Below are 22,957 nucleotides of genomic sequence, written 5' to 3'. Positions count from 1 at the left end.
CTGTACTGCAAGCTGAGAGGCAGAGCATTCCATAATTTGGAAGCCAGGTAAATGAAAGATCAACCGGTTCTTCTATCCTTACGAATGCAGGGTACTTGAAATCATTGAGGTTATTAGATCTTAGGGTTCTGACTTGGAGGTAGACCAAAATCTTTTCGTAAGGTAGTGAGACTTTTTATGAATAAAGGCCCTAAAGGCAAAGATGAGCACTTTAAATGAGATCTTCTTGACTGGGAGCCAGTGGAGATGGCAAAGTTGATGGAACACTGGAGTGCATAGAGGAATCTTTAAAATTAGGCATGAGGTGGAGTTCTGGATTATTTTGTAACCATTGAATTAGGTAAACTGGTTGACCCAACTACAGACTGGTGGCATAGTTCAATTTGAATGTTACCAAGCCATGGACAATCGTTTTACAAAAGTTCTCCAGAATTAGATGAAGCATCTCTCGAAGTGACCTAAGAGTAGCAAAAGAAGTAGAGGAGATAGACTTGATTTGCGGCTCAAAAGTAAGATTCAAATTGAATTTTGCACCTAGGTTTCTAACTGAAGATGCCAGGGTGAGGAGCACCCAGTTCAGACAGCCACCGATACTAGAATCCGGACAATCCTTGGTGCCAAAGAAGAGAATCTAAGTTTTTCCTGAATTAAGCTTAAGACATCTTACATTCATCCATTCCACCACTGCCCTCAAACAGAGCTTGAAAGAACTCCGGGATGCTGGTGCATTACCCCCAGGTCCCTCCGTCCTTGACACCTTCATAATTACAAGTGGAGATGATCATCTCACGACAGAAAAAACAAGAGGAATGCTGGTAAACTAATACTGCCCCTCCCCCCGGGAGTACATAAGCAGTACTTACCCAGCAGCCCTCCTGTTCTTTTTTTCTGTCTCTCGACAGATTGGATGGTGTGCTGGTGCTGCTCCTGCTGGGCTGGAGTGGCGTTGCTTCTCTCTTCCCCCCCGCCCGGCTGCCTGGCTGTGCGGGCGGGGTGTTCCCTGGACTGCCTCCTGGCCTGCCAGGCTTGCTGGGAGTCAGTCTGTCTTGGAGCCGATGTTCTGCTGTGCACTTCGTGCACCTACCGGTCCTTTGCGGCTGGGGCTGGAGTTCCCGGGAAGTTGCTTCCGGGACACGGGCTCGTCTTCCCGAGCTTGGCCGGAGAGACATGCCTCGCTCGATGGGCTCCTGCTGTTCCTGGCTGTGGAGAATGTGGAGTGGGGGCCTTGTTCCTGGGGTTAGCCCCCACTCTGGGTGAGTCCCGCTTGCAGGGTTTTTCAAGAGCATTTCTGAGAGTCATTCAGCCGACTTCGATTGGGGAGCAGTGTTCGAGTCTCGGCGATGGCGCTGTTCATGTTGTTTCTTCCCGTGCCTGGCATTTGCTTTCTGTGTTGCCTCGCTCTGTGCTTCCTACTTGTTCGATTTCCTGTCACCGGCCAGGCTCTGTGCCTCTGCAGCCCCTCCCTACTCCCGGGCTGCCTCAGTTCCGGGAACAAGGAAGCAGTTGTTGCTGTGTTTCTCAGCCCCATAGGGGGAGACCGAACCGATGGGGGAGCTGTATTGGTTAGCTTGTGGCTCTTTTTGTAAGCTCCCCTCTGATGTAGGGGGAGACCAGACCTACCGGGGACCTCCTCTAACCCGTCCTGGGGCCCAGGTTTACCCCTCTGTTTATGGCACGCCTGGGATTTGGGTTACATCGGCTCTGTGCATGTAATGTCCCGTTCTTGGTGGGGCTGCAGATTTGGGGACCGGGCTTCAAGCTCAGGAACTGTGGATGTTTTCGGGTTCCTGCCAGTCCCCTCAGCCTCTTCTCCTTCTCAGTTTGATCATATGAATGCCATTGAGTTGGGTAACAATGCACTTCTGTTATTCAGCTCCGAGATGCCCTTCGTGGTGACCGTTTCCTTTACTATCTGCGCTACTTTCCGTGTGGATGTGTCCCGTGCGATTCGTTTCCTGTGGACCCTCTGTCCTCCGGGCAGGCCCCCAGCTCCTTCCTGGGCATGGTGGCTGTGTTGGTGGGGGCTTCGGTGATGTTTCTTCTGGACACACACGTGGCTGGAGCCAGTGCAGTACTTTCTTCTGGGGTCCCTGTGTGACTCGTCCATTTGGCCCAGGCCTTTCCGTGCTCGGCCAGTTGGGTTTCGAGGAGTTGGTGTCCCTGGGATGCCTTTCTTTTTTGCGTGCTGCTGGAAGGATTTATGGCTGGTGGTCTCGGGCGCTGGGGTGCTGTGTTACTTTCCCTGTCCCTCGCCTATCGGTGTACTGGGATCTCTATTGCTGCTCGAGCTTGGCTGTGGCTTCACATGCGCCCTTCTCTGGGTCTGTGATTTTTTTTCCCTGTGCGGGTGGCGGCCTTGGGCTGTTGGCCCCCGCTCTGGCTGTTTCGCCCCCTTTTCTTCTTCTATGTGTCTCGTGGGCTGGTCCTGGATGTGGTGGCTGGCTATGCTTCTGGATGTGCTGTGTTCCGGCGTCATTGTCTCCTGGGGGTGCCGTGGTTTGGCCTCCTACTTGGGGTGCATGTGTTCGGCGCTGTGCTTCGTCCCCTCTTCTTTTTTGGGTTGTCCTGCTGCTGCCACCGGTGCCCGCGCTGCTTGCTTCCTGTGTGTACTCAGTGGCAGGTGCTTCCGTGTGTTTGTGATGCTCGGACGCACTGGTGTTCTCTGGTGCTCCCCCCCTCCCCCCGCGGTGCATGGGTGTCTGATGGGTGCTGGTCGGTTGGGCGCTGTGGTTCCTGTGCTCCTCTTTTTTGTCTGCGGGGTCACGTTTCTGTTCCTGGCCTGCTGCCTTGGGATGTTCCATGTTACAACGCATACTATTACAACTACCTACCGTTACAACGCGACCATTACAACGCATACCATTACAACGCATAGCGCTTTGAGGTGCTGGATAGTGGTAAGTATAATTTACTATTCTAACTCCAGTCCCCGTGGACCCTAGGGAAGGTGTTGGATAGTAAATTATACTTATTCCCTATCCTAGAGCGCCCCCCAGCACAATGCGTTGTAATGGTATGCGTTGTAAAAGTCGCGTTGTAATGGTATTGCGGAGTAAAAGATGCGTTGTAACGGGTGTATACCGCTGCCTTGCCGCCTGCCCGCCCCGGCTCTGGTCTGTTCTCTGGGGGCGGGCATGTCACGAGGCTTCTCACTTTGGAGGTGCCCCTGCTCTTGGCCGCTTTGAGCTTGGGGGCTTTCCCCTCCAGGGTTGGCGTGGGTTCCTGTCGCCTCTGTGGGGGCTGGTTCCTTTTTGCTAGCTCTGCCTTTTTTGCTTGCTCCTGGGGTTTTCTCTGTGTTGTTGGGTTCTCCCTGCCTGCTTGCTTGTGCCTTGCCCTCTGCTGCTCGTCTGTTTGGGTCGCTTCTTCGGCGTCTGCCTTCTCTGTGGGTGGCTTTGTCTCCACGACGGGCTGGCTGTGGTGGCCTTGCTCCGGTGGTGCCCTGGTTCTTCGCCTTCGCTTCCTGGCTTCTATGGGGTTGGTCTGCTTTTGGGCTGCACCTGGTTCCTGTCCTTGGATGCTTGCTGGTGTCGTGCCGGGGGCTCTCTGGGGTGCTTTGTCCCCTCTACCTGTGCCTGGGTGGCTTTTGCTGCCTTGAGTTCGGCTATTCTGTTCTGTTCCACCCTGCCTGCGCCTGTTCTCCTCTGTTTCCTGCGGTTTTGCTGGGTCTGGCCTGGTTGGTGGCTGCTTGGGCGCCCGTCTGGGTCTTCCTGGTGCTCTGGGCTTCCCTTTGCTCCGACCTGGGCCTTCTGGTGTTTGTCCCGGGGCCTTCTGTGTGCCTGGCCTGGTTGCTTCTGCTCTGGCTCTCCCCGTGCGTACCTTTGGTTTGCTTCTGGTGTTTCCTGACGTTGGTGCCTGCCTGGTTTGTTCCTGGCTGCTGCCGTGTCCTGTCGTGACACCTGTTCTCCGGTGTGGTGTGCTCTCCCTGTGCTCCGCTGTCTGCTCGGTGGGTGTGCCTGGTCGGGCCGGGTTGGTGCCTGCAAGGCCTCCTGGGGCTGCTGGGTGCTGTTGGCTTCTTGGTCCTTCTGCTCGCGGGGGTGTTTACTCCCTGGGTTGTTCTGGTCTCGTCTGGTTCCCTTGGTGGGTGCCTGGCTGAGGTTTTGGCTGGGGCGTGCCGCTCTGGCCTGTTGGGCTCCTTTTTGGGCTCTGCTTCCTTGCTGGTCTCCCTTTGGGTCCTGGCGGGGTCTTCTGCGTTGGGGCCGCTTCCTGGTGGTTCCTTCTGGGCCTTCTCCTGCTGTTGCTTCTCTTCCCCGGCTTGTTTTCCCGGTGTTGTGGGCCTGTGTGGGGTTCTGTGGCTCCGGTTCTGCCGGCTTCTTGCTGGTTGTGTGTGGCCTCGGGCTGTGCCTCCTGGGTTTCGGGCTGTGCTGTCCCTTTTCGGCCTGCTCTGGGGGTTTGTTGCCGGCCGTTTCCGGGTTATTTCCTGGTTCTGTGGTCCTGGCTCGCTCCTTCCTCCCTTGCTTTCCCGGACTTTGTTCCCGGTGTGGGTCTGTTTGGGTGCCCCTCCCTCTCTGGTTGGGGTGCTGTTCTGTGGTGCTCGTGCCTCTGCGAGTCCCTCCCTCCTGGCTGCGGGTTGTCTGTGGTTTCCTGCTGCTTGGTCCTCTCCTCTCCTTCTGGGGTTTGCTTGGGCCTGCTGTTCCTCCTGCGTGGTCGGGTGGCTTGGCTCTGGTCCTGGCTTCCCGGTTCTGTTGGCGTTTGTTGACCTCTTTTTAGCGGGTTGCTTGGCTCCTCTCCGGCGTTGCTGGGTTGGAGCATTGTGGTGATGGTCTGGGTGCTGTGCTCCCTGGGCATTCTTTTTCCCGCTGCTCCTGCCCTTGCTGCTGGCCTGGCCTGGGTGTGGGGTTCCTGGGTGGTCCTGTGTCTTTTGGGCGCCTTCTTTGTGCTGCCCTCTGTGCCTCGTTGGGCGGTTGCTGGGGTTTCCCAGTTGCTGTGTGCTCCCCTCCTGCCTTGTGTTCCATCCCTTTGAGGTTGGGGTTTTCTGGGCTTGTGGTCGGTTTCTCTGTTCCCGACCTGGTTGTGTTTTCTTTGTTTCTGGTTTCCGGTCTTGTTGGCCTCTCCTTGTTTGGTGGGCTGGGTTTTGGGGTTCTTCCCCGTCCCTGTCTTTTGGGTCGGGTTCTCGATCCTGTTCGGCTCCTGGGTGCTTGTTGCTTCCTGGGCCTCCTCGGCCGGGTTTCCTCCTCGGGTCTCTTGGGCTCGAGTCCTTTCCTTTTGGGAGTTTGGCCGTGTTTCTGGCCTGTGCTTCTCCTTCCTTTTTGGGCTGGGGGCTTGTGCCTGCGCTCTGTTGGCCATTTCTTTCTTTGGCTTTCTTTCGGTTTGTCTCATCTTCCTGGTGGGTCTGCCTGGCCCTGTGTGCCTTCCTGCTGGTTCTGACCTTGGCGATCTTCTACAGTGGGTTGTTTTGGGTTGTTTTGGCTGATCTTGGTGTCCTGGTCCGGGTCCCAGTTGCCGATTTCTCGTGTTGGCGGCCTCCTTTTCTTGGAGCCCTGGCCTTTTTCTTTGTCTCCGGTCCTTGTCCCTGCTGTCCTGTTCTGGGTTGCGGGCCAGGTGTTTCCTGCGGTCTTCCTTTCCTCCTTCCCGGTGCTACCTTGGGTGGCTGCTTTTGTTGTGGTTTCCTGGGTGTGCTTGTGTGTTTGGAAGGCCGGGTTTTCTGCTTTGGTATTCTCCACTTGTAATTATGAAGGTGTTGAGGACGGAGGGACCTAGGGGTAATGTCCTATTACTTACCGGTAATCTTCATTACTCCGGGTCCCGTAGTCCTCGACTCCTTCATACGCCCCTCCCTCCCGGGCGGCCTGCCTTCCTGTCTGGGCTTGTTAGTACAGGAGGGCTGCTGGGTAAGTACTGCTTATGTACTCCCGGGGGGAGGGGCAGTATTAGTATACCAGCATTCCTCTTGTTTTTTTCTGTCGGGAGATGATCATCTCCACTTGTAATTATGAAGGAGTTGAGGACTACGGGACCCGGAGTAATGAAGATTACCGGTAAGTAGTAGGACATTTCCATTAAAAGCCAGAAAGAGTTGTGTGTCATCTGCATAGGAGACTATCCGCACCCCCAAAGCCTCCACTGCTTCACCCGATGGCTCAAGGTAGATATTAAAAAAGTGTGGAGATGAGCGCCGAACCCTGAGGCATGCAACACTCAAGTGGTTTCGATGAGGAAGCAAAAGGTGGGAGGAAGACTGCTTGAGAGCGATACTTATTGAAAGATTTCAGCCACAACAGAGCCTGATCTCTGATTTCAGTCCTCTCGAGTCTATCTGTCAAAATTGCATGGGTAACAGTATCGAGCGCGGAAGTCAAATCCAGTAGCATAACCATAACAAGGTAGCTCAGGTCAAGATTTTCCTTTATGAATTCTGATTCCTCAAGTAGGGCAGACTCAGAACTGTAGCCTGCACAAACATCCGCTTGGGAGTCATGCAAAAGGAGTTTAGACTCTAGGAAATAGGATAGCTGTCTGTTGACAGTTTTTGCTAAAAGTTTAGCAACTGTGGGAAGAAGAGAAATCAGTCTAAAGTTACTTAAGACCTTTGGTCAACAGATGTGTTTTTTAACAGAAGAAAGAATAAAGCTTGCTTCCAACTATTAGGAACCAGTGCCAATTCCAGAGTCATTCATCAGCTTATTAAGGACGGGGTTAACCGCAGAAGAGGCAAAATTTAAATTAGTGGGAGGCCAAGGGTCCAGAGGGGAACCAGATTTACAATTTACCCCACCGCTGACTCCTCTAAAGAAATAGGGTCAAACCTAGTAAGTAGAGTAAAAAGTAAAGACCCATGTCCAGGAGGGACCAGCACAGGAAGTTGCTGGTAAATGGCTTGAATTTTCTTAAAAAAGAAATCAGAAAGATCTTCACATAACTCGGTTGAGGGAGAAAGAACACTGCTTTGTGTTGGGAGAGAGGAAAGAATTCACAGTTAAAGTACCGGAAACTAGGGAGAAGATTTACTAAAAGTCACGCAAAGCAGCAAGACATCTTTCTGTGCTGCGTTGCATGACATGGAGAGAGCAGGAATATGCCATTTCTATTAAGATATGACTCATTCTTGCTCTGCCCCTGCACCGGCAGACTGAGCGCAGCCTAGCACCAATTCAAGCACCCTTGTACCAGCAAGGTGCCTGCATTATAGGCAGGATTGTTTTTGTTCCTTGTTACTTCCTCTTTTTATGTGTGCTGCATTCTGCAGGACATATAGAAAAATGAATATGCCTCTCAGGATTGTTTTGTGTCCCTTCCTGCACAAACACAACCCTGCATGCAACTGAGGCACCCTTGACCATGGTGCAAGGAAGGGATGGACTGGCCCTAGCGGGCACTGGGTGTTTCCCCAGTGGGCTGAAAGGGTGGGGGCCGGTTTAGGAGCGGTGGTAGCCGCCTTTGATACAGGGAGCTGGTTTTGCAGCAGTGCTGCAATATCGGCCCGCTGGAAGAAAAGCAGCAGCAGTGTATTACAGTTCCCAGTACGGCCCTGGCGCAAGGGTGCCTGTATTGGTGCTAGGGTGCCAAAAGGGTGCCAGAGCAGGGAAAAAGGCAGGAATGCGCCTTATTTACTTAAACATGGCGAATTGCTGCCCTTTCCCTGTCATGCAGTGCAACGCAGAAAGTTGACTTTCTGCGCTGCACTGCATGACAAGTTAGTAAATTGGCCCCGTTATTTGGAGGTAGTCCTTTGGGTCCACAACCTGGATAATCAAGGAGCAAAGATAAACTGGCCGAAAAAGGTAGGAGAGCTGCCACCATATTCTGAGCGGCTGATCCGCCAAGTGGTCTGGAAAAATAAGCTCTGTAAAACACTGTGACATAAAAGAGGGTGGACTTTGAGGAAACATTAGATATTCTGCTTCTAACATACTAGGAAACACGCCACGGCATATTAGGGAAACTATATATTAGGGTCAGTCCTCGTTAAGGAAGAGGTTTTGATAACTCCATTCAAAAATAAATAAATATCTAAAATGTCATGATACAGCTGTTGAGCAAGTGGCATGGGGCCAACTGGTCGGTCGTGGGAGCAATAGGGCTGAGACTCACATGTGTGGTTTGCATTTTGACCCGGACATATTGCACTCTACAGGTTGTGCTTTGCACTTTAATTGAGTACACTGGTAATACATTTCTGTTAATCAGAAACTGAAGAACACCAGCTCTTTTGTGTCAAAATGCCCACGAGGAGCCTTCCCCATTTGCAGAAACTAAATGAAAATGCACGTGCCAAATTAAATAACATAGTTCCACCGTAGTGCACATGTATGCCAACATTTTCTTCAATAGGACTTTGCATTGACTGACTATTGCTTAAAACAATTTGTACTTTTCCATTGGTCATTTGGATCAGATGTCGTTTTTTGGACCAGTTGGCGGTAGCAAATGTAGGTTTAAGATTACAATGTATAAGTGCAAGTACATGTAAACTGGCTTCACATTCCACAGATTGGTTACCCATTACCAGTAGTTGTGTGTTAAACGAAGTGTGTCCTGAAGAGTGTTGTTATGACAAACCACCTGGCCTATGAAGACTGGACAGACTGTTAACGCCCACCAGACTCAATTAACTGTGTGATTTTGAGGCACACCATTCACTAACGTAGTGCACCTCAATTGCCTCAAACTCTACATCGAGGGCCAGGGCAGTCTTTAGCACTGGTGGCACCCAGTGCGACAATCTTTTTTGCCCCCCCCCCTCCCCCCGACCTGTTTCTCAGATTCCCTTACTACCACCCCGCAAAAGTGCCCCTCATCCCTCCATAGCTCCCTCTCACATACATTTCATTTGTTTTAAAGCGCTGGTAAAGTTTGGCTTTACTAATCCAATTCACTCAGCTAGCTACATAAATACAGATCTGTTGCTTGCAGCATATTAACCATCTGCGCTACTTGCGAGTCAAAACTGCCACTAGACACAACTCGGATCTCTCTCTCTAGCAGAAACATTGAATCACAAGAGTTATCGTGACATTTCTAGTGATGCCTGAAAGCTGGACCCACAAGGAACTCTGAGGCAGGTGCTTTGAAATCGCAGGTTATTGCTTAGTAAATAGCACCCCTCTCCAGGTCAGACCCCAGTGCACTGGTTCATCTGAGGACCGCGTACCGCCAGCAGCGGTTTACCAAGAAACTCCTCAGCGCAGCCGGTGGCAATCTTAGAGGTCAATCAATCAATCAATCAATCAAAGACATTTGTAGAGCGCACTACTTACCCGGAGGTCTCAAGGCGCTTGGGGGGGGGGTGGTGCTGCTACTGCTCGAACAGCCAGGTCTTGAGCTTCTTCCTGAAGGAGAGGTGGTCTTGGGTCAGGCGCAGGTCGGGAGGGAGGGAGTTCCAGGTCTTGGCGGCCAGGTAGGAGAAGGACCTTCCTCCTGTTGTCACTCTTCGGATGCGGGGGACGGCAGCGAGGGCGTGGTTGGTCGATCGGAGGTGGCGTTTGGGAGCGTAGAATGTAGAAGTTGAGGCGGTTGTTGAGGTAGCTCGGGCCTTGGTCGTGTAGGGCTTTGTGTGCGTGGGTGAGGAGACGGAAGGTGATTCTCTTGTTGACGGGGAGCCAGTGCAGGTCTCTCAGATGTCCGGAGATGTGGCTGCGACGGGGGATGTCGAGGATGAGTCTGGCTGAGGTGGTGGGCCTTTCAGAGAGTCAGGCTCATTTCAGCAGCCAGTCACCGGTAAATATTTCCAGCAGGACCCACGACTTAAATTACCGTCTTAGAGACTTTTCAAGAATAATCAACCTGCCTTAGCAAGCTGAAAACATTCCTTCTATAATTGTACATTCCTCCCAAGAACCTGAGGTCCCTTCCAGAGCCGAACTGGCCGCAACGGGCATCAGGTGTTTTCCCGGGAGGCTGGAAGGGTGGGGGGCATGTTTTCAGTGGTGGTGGCTGGTGTTGTTACTGAGTTCCGGTTTTGTAGTGGTGCTGCTATATTAGCCCCCAGTAACCAAAGCAGCATTGCACACTTGCGCACCCCCTGTGGGCTGGTCTGACAAAATTGACAGGGCTTCTTTTGGTTCTCAGTTCGACCTTGGTCACTTCCAGTTTAGGCTATCACATCTCTCATTCAGCTTCAGATGTTTGCTACCATGGCTTCATATGTCAATATTGCGATACCTTTTGTCACCAGTCTTTTTAATCTCTCTTTGAAGCCCACTCTGAGTCTATTTATTTATCTACACAAACTTAGAAAAGAGAAAACAGTATGGAACACCACACTCAAAAACACTTGTGTAAGAGAAGGTAAAAGGACTGAAACGCTAGTTAATTTGTAAAAAACATAAGTGCCGGGCTCTTGTCAGGAGGCAGCTTGCACCAGCACATTTCTCCTGTAATGTAGCCTAAAACAGAGCCAACTACTAACCGGGAAGTGGGGAGAGGGTGTGGCCTAATGGCCAGAGCTGCCTACTTCGGAGCTAGGGAGCCAGATTCGAGTCTCGGCATCAGCTCAAGACCCTGTGATTCGGGGGAAATCACTTTATCTCTGTGCCTACCAAAAATGAGTGTGAAACTAAAGAGCCAGTGTTGATGATTAAGTACCAGTGCTGAGCAGCGGAAATCACCAGCTCAAATTAAGCACTGGACTGAAGACTGATAGGGTATTTTTGACCAAAACGGGTGGGCGGCGAAATGGTTTCCTATTGGTCAATTTTGAGTTACCCATGGACGAACTACTGTATCTTAGTACTGTAATAGTTATGGTCATAGCGTGAGTCCTAGGAGCACCACAAAGGGTTGAGAGACCCATGTCCATCACTGGAAATGGAGACAAAATTATTTAGAACTGACCAGCACCAGTTGGAGATCTGATTGTCTACACCACTGCCATTAATCACTGACAAAGGAGAAAAATTTACCTATGCCTCTATACACATAATTGCAACATTTAATGTAATTAAAGAGTAAACCACAATGTTAGTCAACTCAGACAATTGATTTATGTCAGTTATTTATCAAAAATCATAAATTATTCATACTTTGTGGCAAGAGAAAAATACATAGTCAACTTTACATTGAACACACAAAAAGAGATTTTTGCAAGGGAAAAAGCAAAACAAACAACATATGAACCATGATTGTGTGGATTATAGTGAACAAATCATCAATAAGTGCGTATACATTGTACACAGTGAATAAATTGTGTCAAAACAGTAAACAACAGTTTTCCAGAATTTATGATGGGATCCAAACAAGGGCTTTGGGGGTACGTCTTATTCAATGCTTGCCCCACTACCTGTAACACTATTAATTATGAATACTATTTGTGTACAGGACAAAAGGTAGAACCCAACATGAATTGGGACATGCCAAGCAATTTGGGCAAAACAATGATGCTGAATGCCAACCCGTTTCGAATGCCAATGTGTGAATCATCGGATTCTCATCAGGGCGTGGAATGAATCCATTGAAACTTATACGACCAAAGTGCTATGGTCGATTGGGTCTTTTGTTATGTAAAAACAGTCATCATAAGCCGTGGAAGTCAACCTCTGTGTTAGGAGCAGCCGCTCCGAGGTCGAGGCTGGGAAGGCACAGTTTTCAATTTAATAATGTCCCTTTAATTAGGATTTGTGTCCAAAGGCAAAAAGGCTCTTCGCCGTATTCGTGGACTCGGACCCTCAAGGCATCGGGTCACCCGTTTGCTAGGACGGAATCGTCTCTTGTTAAAAATTAATTCCTGGGTTGTTGAGTAACCGCTTTGTGTATTTGGGTTCTGGAAGGTTGTGTCCTTCCAGAACCCAAATACACAAAGCGGTTACTCAACAACCCAGGAATTAATTTTTAACAAGAGACGATTCCGTCCTAGCAAACGGGTGACCCGATGCCTTGAGGGTCCGAGTCCACGAATACGGCGAAGAGCCTTTTTGCCTTTGGACACAAATCCTAATTAAAGGGACATTATTAAATTGAAAACTGTGCCTTCCCAGCCTCGACCTCGGAGCGGCTGCTCCTAACACAGAGGTTGACTTCCACGGCTTATGATGACTGTTTTTACATAACAAAAGACCCAATCGACCATAGCACTTTGGTCGTATAAGTTTCAATGGATGCATTCCACGCCCTGATGAGAATCCGATGATTCACACATTGGCATTCGAAACGCGTTGGCATTCAGCATCATTGTTTTGCCCAAATTGCTTGGCATGTCCCAATTCATGTTGGGTTCTACCTTTTGTCCTGTACACAAATAGTATTCATAATTAATAGTGTTACAGGTAGGGGGGCAAGCATTGAATAAGACGTACCCCCAAAGCCCTTGTTTGGATCCCATCATAAATTCTGGAAAACTGTTGTTTACTGTTTTGACACAATTTATTCACTGTGTACAATGTATACGCACTTATTGATGATTTGTTCACTATAATCCACACAATCATGGTTCATATGTTGTTTGTTTTGCTTTTTCCCTTGCAAAAATCTCTTTTTGTGTGTTCAATGTAAAGTTGACTATGTATTTTTCTCTTGCCACAAAGTATGAATAATTTATGATTTTTGATAAATAACTGACATAAATCAATTGTCTGAGTTGACTAACATTGTGGTTTACTCTTTAATTACATTAAATGTTGCAATTATGTGTATAGAGGCATAGGTACATTTTTCTCCTTTGGCATTAACGGGCCCTACCTACCCTCTTCCCTACTGGGCCAAACCCCTCCTTGTTCTTCATTAATCACTGACAACATCCATAGAGAAACTGAAGTCAATGATGCTGGTGGTTTCCTTACATCTAGTTCTAATGATCTATAGATATCAGATCAGAAATGGGAAAGAAAGTTCACCAAAGAATTGGTTTCAGTAGGTTAAGCAAGAAGAACATAGCTTAGATAAAGAGCCAGTTTAGGAGTCCTCCTAATTCACTGTAGATCATTTGGCGCTCTTTACGAAGATTTTTCCAAAACAAGGGTGCTTGTACAGAGAGGTTTCTGCCACAGGTTTGCTTTGCAGAATCGTGGGATGCAGAGATGGAGAATAATCTAGGAGCGTAGGGTCCTCTTAGGAAAATGTCTCTGTCCATGTCAATACAGAAGGATGAAGGTTAGAGGATCAATTTTTCCAATACAATGATGAACAATGGCCAAAGGACCAACAGTCGACGCCAGGCGGTGCGATCGGTGCCACCGCACCTGGTGCTGACTTGGGGTGGGGGCGTCATGTTTATCGTTTTAAAAACACCAAAGGCCACGTTCCTTTTCCCAGCAATTTCAGTTCAGTTCAGTTCATTTATTTGTTTCGAAGGTTAAAAACCATCATAAAAATACATAATAATAATCATAATATGTAATCACAAAAAAAGAACATTCTGAGCAACGTGACAATTGTTAAAAAGAAGACAGAGAAAAAGTGTATCCAATAAAAAAGTTGGGTTTTTGTAAAAGATAAAAACCTGTAAGCAACAGTGATACAAGACCCCGTATTATAATAAAATTTCCGGTACCTCCCTAACCCATCATTCTTCATTCCCTTGTGTTTCTCAATTTAAAAGCAATTTTGAGGAAACTTATAACAGCAAATAGGGTTCGCGTTTCAGCGGCTCTTTGCAAAAACAATAAGGCAGATTTAGCATGGATAATATTTGAGTCCTTCAAGACATCCACTAAAAATCTTTGGCGCGGTGTTTTATAAAAAGGACACAATAATACAAAATGAAGGGTGTCCTGCGGAGACCTATTGTCGCAGCCGCAGGCACCCTTCTGCTCAATTGTTTGAGTGAAACCTGATGGATAAGCTAAAATATGGTGCAACAAATTGAGCCTAAAACGAGTCATTAAAAACCTCTCGTGCTGACTGTACAATAAAAAGAGGTACGGTTCCATGCCAGCTTGATTAGAGACAAGGAAGTGGGCAACTGCCGAGGATTTAGCTAAATCCAACTCCCTCCTCCTGCCATTAAATTTGTCCAACAATAAGCTTTGAACGTAGTGTCTGGAATATATGTCCACCCTGGAGGGGTCCAGGAATAGCATTTGTTCATCAATATCCCCCAGAGTGTCTTTAACATATTTCAGCCATGGGATTTGAAGGCATTTCTCTTTCAACAAACAATCCTGGATGATCTGTCTGGATAATCCTGCATTTGGATTTGTCCAAATTTTGAGCCAGGCCAGTATAGGTCTCAGTCTAATAATGTCAGCAATATATGTGGTTTCCAGCTCTTCATGAGTAATTGCTGCAGTGATGCTCGGCGGAAGTTTTAACAGTTTTTTTAAAAATTTGTCTTCCTCACTTTGAATTAGTTGTGCATCTCTGCAGCCCCACACTTCTGCTCCATAGATGGTCTTTGAAATACTAACTGATCTATACAAAGTCATCACCTGTTCTGGTGACCAACGACCCATTCGACGTGCAAAGCTCAGTATAGCCCCATTAGCTGAGACTAGTCTCCTTGCCCTCTCCTCAATCAGAGGGACAAAGTTTAACTTATCGTCAAATAAGAGGCCCAGATATGGAAATGTTTTAACAGTGTCCAGGACCTGATCCCCCAGTTTGAATACAAATTTCTTTTGTGGTTTCTTCCCCGCTATCATAATGAATGATTTTTTCAAGTTGACGGAGAGATCCAAATTCCTCATGAAATCCGCGAAACCCTTGATTAAAAGTTGCAGACCAACAGCTGTTCGGGCTAGGAGCACCGCGTCATCGGCGTACAGAAGTACTGGCAGATGACGCGTGTCCACCTTAGGGCAGTCAGTTCCCAGTGCAACGAGGTCGTTCTCCAGGCCATTTATGTAGAGGGAGAACAAGAATGGCGCCAGGATACACCCCTGCCTCACCCCGCCCGAGCATGGGAAGGGATCAGTACTCACCCCCCCGCACTGTAGCGGACCTTGGCAGTGGTGTTCCAATGTAGCTCCCTTAAGATGTTAATGAGATCCGGGTCAATGCCTAGGTTAGACATAAGTATCCAGAGTTTAGCTCTGTTGACATTGTCAAAAGCTGCTGCTAAGTCCATAAACCCCATGTACATGGTGCCTTCAGACGTCTTGGTATACTTAGCAGTAATCAGGTATAGGTTAAGGCATTGGTCGGTGGTTGACCTGCCTGTTCTGAACCCATACTGGGTGTCCACCAGGGTGTTATTGATGTCAGTCCAATCTATTAATCGATTGAGGAGTGCCCTTCCTAGTATCTTGGCGGACACGTCAATGAGCGAGATTGGTCGATAACACTGCGGGCTGTCCCTACAGCCTTTTTTATAAATAGGGACAATCACCGCAGTGGACCATGATCACGGCAGACCCGTTTTAATTGCTGCATTCAACACTCTTGTTACCATTGGGACCCATAGCTCAGTGTTGCTAAGAAAAAGATCCGGGGGGGTCCCGTCCGGGCCCGGGGCTTTGTTTCGTGTTAGACCTAAGATTGCTTTGCGAACTTCATCCAAAGATAGTTCAAATTTATCTGCCCTTGGTCCCCTCCATATTCCATCACCAGTGTCCGTCTCCTGTTGATTATACAGGGATTTGAAATGAGCAATCCAGTGTTCTGGTAAGATGTTAGAGCTGATGACTGGAGAGTTTGAGTCGTGGAAGCAAGGTCTATTTATAATTTTCCAGAACTGGGCATAATCTTTGTTCTCACCAGCCTCCCTTAGGTCTGCCCATACTTCTTTTTGAAGGGTCCCTTTCCTGATCTGTAATTGGTTTTTATAGTTTTTTCTGCAGCGAGCAATTTCTACCTTGTCCCTTGGGGTTTTTTTCAGGCTGAGTTTTAGATCTCTTAGCGCTTTGGAACAGGTAGAGTCAAACCATCTTGGCGTAGATGACTGCATCGCGGGCTTCTTGGTTGTTAGGAGTCTCTCGATTATTTTAGTCAAGTTCTCAAACGCCTCTACTACTCCTTTGTCCTCGGTAGTGTGTTCTAAACAGGTCTCTATGTGGGCTTTCCCTTCATCCACTAATTTGACATAAAATTCCTGGGGGTTGATCACTGACCACCTTAAGCGTCTTCCTTGGGCTATTGGTTGAATTTCAGATTGGTGAATCAACCCTGGGTCTTTTTTAGTTAAATCATTCCCTTTGAATTCTATTATAATGGGATTATGATCACTGAAGGGACTCCACTCTGTCCTGGTATTTAAGATCTGATCTCTTGCGCTAGCTGAGATCATTATGTAATCTATTATAGACCCCCCACCTCTGCCCTTGAATGTCGGTGTTAGGGATTCGCCTACCTTGAGAGCAGCTAAGTCCATGACATGACTGAGGGCAAAGTCTTCTAATAACTTCATCAAAGTTGTTCCCTCTTTGCAATGAGAAAAGTGGGGGCCCTTTTCTAATGGGCAAGCTGACCAATCAGGGGTTGGGGGGAGTAATTTGGGGCATAAATGACAATTAAAATCACCCATTAACAGAACAGTTGGTTCTGGCCCCTTCGTCCTTTGCTCTAGTTCCTCATTTAGTCTCCCTTCCAGCTCCACTAATATTGGGAATTTCCCTTCCACTGGGCCGGAGTTATAAAAGTTTACAAACAGTAGACTCTCCCCCTTGTGGAGAAGTCTAACTGTTTGTATGTTGTCTGACGAACAATCAGGGTAAGTCCAGGTACCTTTCAGATCTAAGTCCACATAGACTACTAGGCCTCCTTTTGCCCTACCCGAGTTTGTTCCTTGGGCGGGTCTAAAAAAACACTTGTAGCCCTCCAATTGACATGGGCCTGAGTCCTTTGCCCAAGTTTCTTGGAGTGCTATGACATGGAAGCATTTTATAAATTCTAACCATTCCTTACTTTTAAATTTGGCTTCCAACCCTGCAATATTCCAAGAAAGGATGGTCAGACCCTCCATCTTGTCCTTGCCTTTTGTTGTGGGTGTCAAAGTTAATCTGTCCTCCCCAGCTATAGGTAGATCGATATTGGGTGATTTGGTTCCCCCCTGCCTCCGAGGTAAGTCCAATCTCCCAGATTGGGTACTTTCCTCAATCCCACGTGTACCCCGTGAATCTAGGCCAGAGCAGCCACTGGTAGCCAGGCTTACTACACTGGTGATTACTATGGGTGTAAGTCAATCAATATCTTCTAGTGATTGGAATGGGGCAAATCTATTTGTCCATTGCGCACGATCTCTGGGGGGATAGGGCTGTTCAGGGCGGCTTGCTAGTCTCGGTCTATGTGGGCGCTGTGCTCTAACCCGCGTCCACCCTCCCTCGTCACCCCCATAATTGTTATTCCTAGATCTAGGGTAAAAATACCCGAGTGGGAGTGCACAAATGGTACTTGTTTGGTTCCTATTAGAGTTCTTCAGAATGTACTCAACCAGACTAGTGTCCGTGAAGTGTGCAACTATGCAGTCACCTCTGATGTCTTTATTTCTTCCCCCAATCCAGCTTGCCCTTCTTACACTTGCTATCTCTCCTCTCTCCCCCATGCTTAAGGGTCTATGGATGTTCAGCCACTTGGAAATTTTGGAGAGCAATTGATATTGGGTTTCTCTCTCATTTGGCCTAATTTCCGGGACCCCTGCAAAAATAACTACAAAGGGACACTCCTCGGGGGGGGAGATCTATGTGTGGAGCGTTGTTGTTATAAAAGGGGTCAGGGTCTGTGTAACAGTTATTATAATTTCCTTCCCTCTGGGTGCGATCGTCCTGTCTCCATTGCATTAAAGGTTGTGGGATCGGTTTCTCTCTTTGGGTATTACTTACACCTTGATTGTGTCTCCCTCTGGAGTTATCGTTAGTACCCCCTTTGGGGTTTTGGGCAATTTTGGGGGCCTCGTGAACCTGGACTATTTCTTGGTGGGAATGACTAACACAATTGTTATTTTGTGCTCTCTTTGAGTCTGCCTTATCATTTGTGGTTACCTCAATTGATTGGGGTGGAGCAAGTGGAGTTTTAGTAAGTGTCTGCTCTAGAGCTTTAGATAGTTTGGCGAGCTCACACATTATTTTATCCACCTTACTTATGATAGGCTTTAATTGTGTTGTGATGAAAGATTCTAGCTGTTTTTTCAAATCCAAAACTACAGTGTCAATCCACCCTGGTGGTGCGGATTCTACTTGAGAGTCATTTGCTGCTATTGTGTGCTCTTGGGTCCATGATAGAGAATTGTCTCTTGATGGTTCTTTCCTCTGTCTCTGATGTCCCTTATTTCTCCCCAAACGCTTCCTTTTTTTCTTAAGGGTCATATCAATCCGCTCAGAGGTTTCTAAGCCTGCGGTTTGTGCACAGGGGACGTCCTCTATATCGTTGGTTGTTTGGGATACACTGCCCTGAGTATTTGGGCTATCTACTATTGAGACATCTCTAGAGGGTGTTTGAGTGATGGCGTTAAGGTTAGGCGAGGAGGATAAACTCCTTTCCATACGTTCAATTTCGCCAGTCACTTTCTTTAGCATTAAGTCAATTGCAGTTGGTTTCTTCCCACTTACAAGGGCGCCCTCCTTTGTTGTTTCCCCCCGGGTTGGTTTAGGGGTGGGTTTTTTATTTGATTTATTCCCAGCCGAGCGAGTGTTGGGATGAGTAGACATAATTCCCCTGAGGACAAGGGTAAGAGCACTGTATTTCAAAGGGATTCAATACCCTGTCCAGCTTCCCTGCGCAAACAGGTAGTACAGTACCTGGATCTAATCTCAGATGCAAGCGTTGGGGCCAAGGGGGGTTGCCCGTCCCGTCCCTTGGCGTCCCCGGACGGCCACAGACGGCCCGCCCTCTGCCCGGGCTCCGCCCGGTGTCGCCCGCGCGCGTACCGCGATGCGGGAGGTGCTCCTGGTGTTTATGCACCTCCGGGCGTAAGCTGCACGGGTCAGGAGGCGGCGTCCCGGTCCCGGTAGTGCTGGGAAGTGTAGTCCTGGTGCAGCTGGTGCAGCGCTCCTCCCCTCTCGGCGGCCGTGGGGACTCGGCTGCAGGGGAAGGCGACAACAATCCGGAGCCTCCTCTGATGTCAGGTACGGTGTCCAAAAGTGCCCCCTAGCAGTGCCAGTGACCCCAAGCAGTGCCAGTGACCCCCGCTCCACCGGAGGTGCTCCTGGTGTTTATGCACCTCCGGGCGTAAGCTGCACGGGTCAGGAGGCGGCGTCCCGGTCCCGGTAGTGCTGGGAAGTGTAGTCCTGGTGCAGCTGGTGCAGCGCTCCTCCCCTCTCGGCGGCCGTCGGACTCGGCTGCAGGGGAAGGCGACAACAATCCGGAGCCTCCTCTGATGTCAGGTACGGTGTCCAAAAGTGCCCCATAGCAGTGCCAGTGACCCCAAGCAGTGCCAGTGACCCCCGCTCCACCGGAGGTGCTCCTGGTGTTTATGCACCTCCGGGCGTAAGCTGCACAGGTCAGGAGGCGGCGTCCCGGTCCCGGTAGTGCTGGGAAGTGTAGTCCTGGTGCAGCTGGTGCAGCGCTCCTCCCCTCTCGGCGGCCGTGGGGACTCGGCTGCAGGGGAAGGCGACAACAATCCGGAGCCTCCTCTGATGTCAGGTACGGTGTCCAAAAGTGCCCCCTAGCAGTGCCAGTGACCCCAAGCAGTGCCAGTGACCACTTGGTGCTACGTATCGTAACACTCCTGGGGCGAAATGTGCAAATGGAATCACCGTCAGGGCTCATTGGCTCCCAGCAATTTTCAAGCATCAATAACAAGCATTTGCAATGCAATAGGGCTCGCATTAATTAAGTTTGAGCTATTGGCATTGCTAAATATTGCAACACCAATTGAAACAAAAGTCTATAAATTGTAGGCCAAAAAAATGTGTAATTATTTTTGTAGCAATGGTGGCATGCTGTGCTTTAGATGAATATGTTTAAAGGTAAAGTGTGTAATGTATGTGGGGAGCGCGTGGCTACACGCCCCACTTCCAGGTGCACTGCGCTTAGGGATTCCAGATCCCGCTTCGTTTTAAACCATTCAAACTGCGTTTTTCACACTTATTTTTCATTCTTTTGTCGTTTCCCACATCAATCAAATCCAATCCACAAGTATATCGTCCTGTATTTCAGAAACTTCTCATATTTCCTTGTGTCCATCCGGACTTCTTTGAAAATAAGATCTTCATACACATAATAGTTCAGAGCAGCACTCTTTTATTTCATTTCTTTCAGACCCAATGCATTTCGGGCTACTTTCTAGCCCTTCGTCAGGGGTAGCTGTAAATGGATAGTTTTAAACAATACGTTATTCATACATGAAATCAATATCTTGTTTCAAGTCATTTTAAAAGGACACTTTAAATACTAGCAGCAACATTCAAAATTAATCAATGCTATTAAATAAACAACCAAAAAGCGTCACTATTCTACGCTATACTTTTCATACTAAAACCATGGATCTTAACTTGACCCCTTATCTAATCGTGCACCTCTTGGGAGGTCCTTTTTCTGGGCATTTGAAAAAAGCTTATTCGACACTCCATTGCTTATATCATTATAGCAATTGCGGTTACACTCGGAGAGTTCTCTTTCTAATCGTATACATTTCACCTACTTTAGCATCGAGTGCAACACTCTTAAATAATCATTATGATGTTTCTCTGTTCTCATACCTGATTATTTTTCGTCATCTCTCTCAGCCCGCTGTGCACGCTGCGAGTCGTTTCTATTTCCACGTGTGTAAGTCTAACGTTTAAATAAGCGCATCCTACTACGCCCAACTCCTCCCCACTTAAACTGATTGCCCAATTAAAAGTCTAAACTACATTTCCCACAGTGCATCCTACTATGCATGCCAAATTACGATTCTAACACAAAATGATATGATAATACAACTCATGCTTGTAAACAGTGTCCGTTTTTTCATATTTGAAAATGTATTTGTTATACTTCCATATGCGTCTATAATAATCATCAATAAAGATTGCGGCTCCCAACTTGTTGTTCAGCTTCTTGTGGAATTGTGGTTCATCATCAAACATCTTACGAATTTGCTTTACTGCGGGTGCAATAACCAGCGATAGGGCTAATTTTTAATACGATGCATGTAGGTGGTCTGCACACCATTTTCTCCCATTATATTCAGTTTTTACTTCGACCGAAAACTTTTGACCAATTGCGTGCAACCCAGAATTGTGCAAGCCCGAATACACTCAAAGTCAGTAATGTATGTGGGGAGCGCGTGGCTACACGCTCCACTTCCAGGTGCACTGCGCTTAGGGATTCCAGATCCCGCTTCGTTTTAAACCATTCAAACCCTTCTCAATTATTACTGCGTTTTTCACACTTATTTTTCATTCTTTTGTCGTTTCCCACATCAAATCCAATCCACAAGTATATTGTCCTGTATTTCAGAAACTTCTCATATTTCCTTGTGTCCATCCGGACTTCTTTGAAAATAAGATCTTCATACACATAATAGTTCAGAGCAGCACTCTTTTATTTCATTTCTTTCAGACCCAATGCATTTCGGGCTACTTTCTAGCCCTAACCAAAAAGCGTCACTACTCTACGCTATACTTTTCATACTTTCTTGCACGATTAGATAAGGGGTCAAGTTAAGATCCATGGTTTTAGTATGAAAAGTATAGCGTAGAGTAGTGACGCTTTTTGGTTGTTTATTTAACCCTTTTGATGCTCATGACGAGCTCAGCTCGTCATGATGCACAGTTGAGCTGTGCTGATGACGAGCTGAGCTCGTCATGACAACAGCAAAATGGCAATTTTCAGCGCAGGAGGGGGAAAACGCCTAGCAGCCAAGGTGTTAATAGCATTGATTAATTTTGAATGTTGCTGCTAGTATTTAAAGTGTCCTTTTAAAATGACTTGAAACAAGATATTGATTTCATGTATGAATAACGTATTGTTTAAAACTATCCATTTACAGCTACCCCTGACGAAGGGCTAGAAAGTAGCCCGAAATGCATTGGGTCTGAAAGAAATGAAATAAAAGAGTGCTGCTCTGAACTGTTATGTGTATGAAGATCTTATTTTCAAAGAAGTCCGGATGGACACAAGGAAATATGAGAAGTTTCTGAAATACAGGACGATATACTTGTGGATTGGATTTGATGTGGGAAACGACAAAAGAATGAAAAATAAGTGTGAAAAACGCAGTAATAATTGAGAAGAGTTTGAATGGTTTAAAAAGAAGCGGGATCTGGAATCCCTAAGCGCAGTGCACCTGGAAGTGGAGCGTGTAGCCACGCGCTCCCCACATACATTACTGACTTTGAGTGTATTCGGGCTTGCACAATTCTGGGTTGCACGCAATTGGTCAAAAGTTTTCGGTCGAAGTAAAAACTGAATATAATGGGAGAAAATGGTGTGCAGACCACCTACATGCATTGTATTAAAAGTAAAGTGTGCCATACTGCGATTGCTACAATAGTTAATTGTGGATGCGTTAACAATTGATGTGTGCACTGATGGCTGGTGGTGTTTGTGCCTGTAGAAATGGTGCACTGATGGTGTGTATTCCTGGTGGAAGTGTGCACTGCCGGCTGATGGTGTGTGTGCCAGGTGGAAGCGTGCACTGATGGCTGGTGGTGTGTGTGCCTGGTGAAAGCGTGCACTGACGGCTGGTGTTGTGTGCCTGGAAAAAGCGCGCACTGACGGCTGGTGGTGTGTCCGTGCCTGGTGAAAGCGTGCACTGACGGCTGGTGGTGTGTGTGGGCCTGGTGAAAGCGTGCACTGATGGCTGGTGGTGTGTGTGGGCCTGGTGAAAGTGTGCACTGACGTCTAGTGGTGTGTGCCAGTGCAAGCGTGCACTGATGGCTGGTGGTGTTTGTGCCCGGTGAAAGCGTGCACTGGCGGCTGGTGGTGTTTGTGCCTGGTGAAAGCGTGCACTGACGACTGATGGTGTCTGTGCCTGTTGTAAGTGTGCAATTGCTGTGTGGCTGTTTGTGTGGCTGTGTGTGTGGCTGTATGTGTGGTTGTGTGTGTGTGTGTGTGGTTGTGTGTGTGGTTGTTTGTGTGTGGTTGTTTGTGTGTGGTTGTGTGTGTGTGATTGTGTGTGGTTGTGTGTGGTTGTGTGTGTGGTTGTGTGTGTGTGTGTGTGTGTGTGTGGTTGTGTGTGGTTGTGTGTGGTTGTTTGTGTGTGGTTGTGTGTGTGTGATTGTGTGTGGTT

General features: G+C 48.0%; 1 protein-coding gene across 1 annotated transcript in view; it reads right to left on the bottom strand.

Moving 5' to 3' along the window:
* Positions 1–2,122: 2,122 nt before the first annotated feature.
* The window catches only part of LOC147684974 (uncharacterized), a 36,366-nt gene continuing 15,531 nt past the window's right edge, over positions 2,123–22,957 (bottom strand). The window contains exons 2-4 of the mRNA XM_086939744.1: positions 17,663–18,456; positions 3,082–5,199; positions 2,123–2,782 (exon numbers count right to left, since the gene is read on the bottom strand). Of these exons, the coding sequence (XP_086795870.1) occupies positions 3,602–5,199; positions 17,663–18,456 (2,392 nt within the window). The 3' untranslated portion in view covers positions 2,123–2,782; positions 3,082–3,601. The remainder of the gene's footprint in view (positions 2,783–3,081; positions 5,200–17,662; positions 18,457–22,957) is intronic.

The sequence above is a fragment of the Lissotriton vulgaris genome, chromosome 10, assembly GCF_964263255.1.
Source record: "Lissotriton vulgaris chromosome 10, aLisVul1.2, whole genome shotgun sequence".
Lineage (NCBI taxonomy): Eukaryota > Metazoa > Chordata > Amphibia > Caudata > Salamandridae > Lissotriton > Lissotriton vulgaris.
This window is presented reverse-complemented; position numbering and strand designations above follow the sequence as displayed.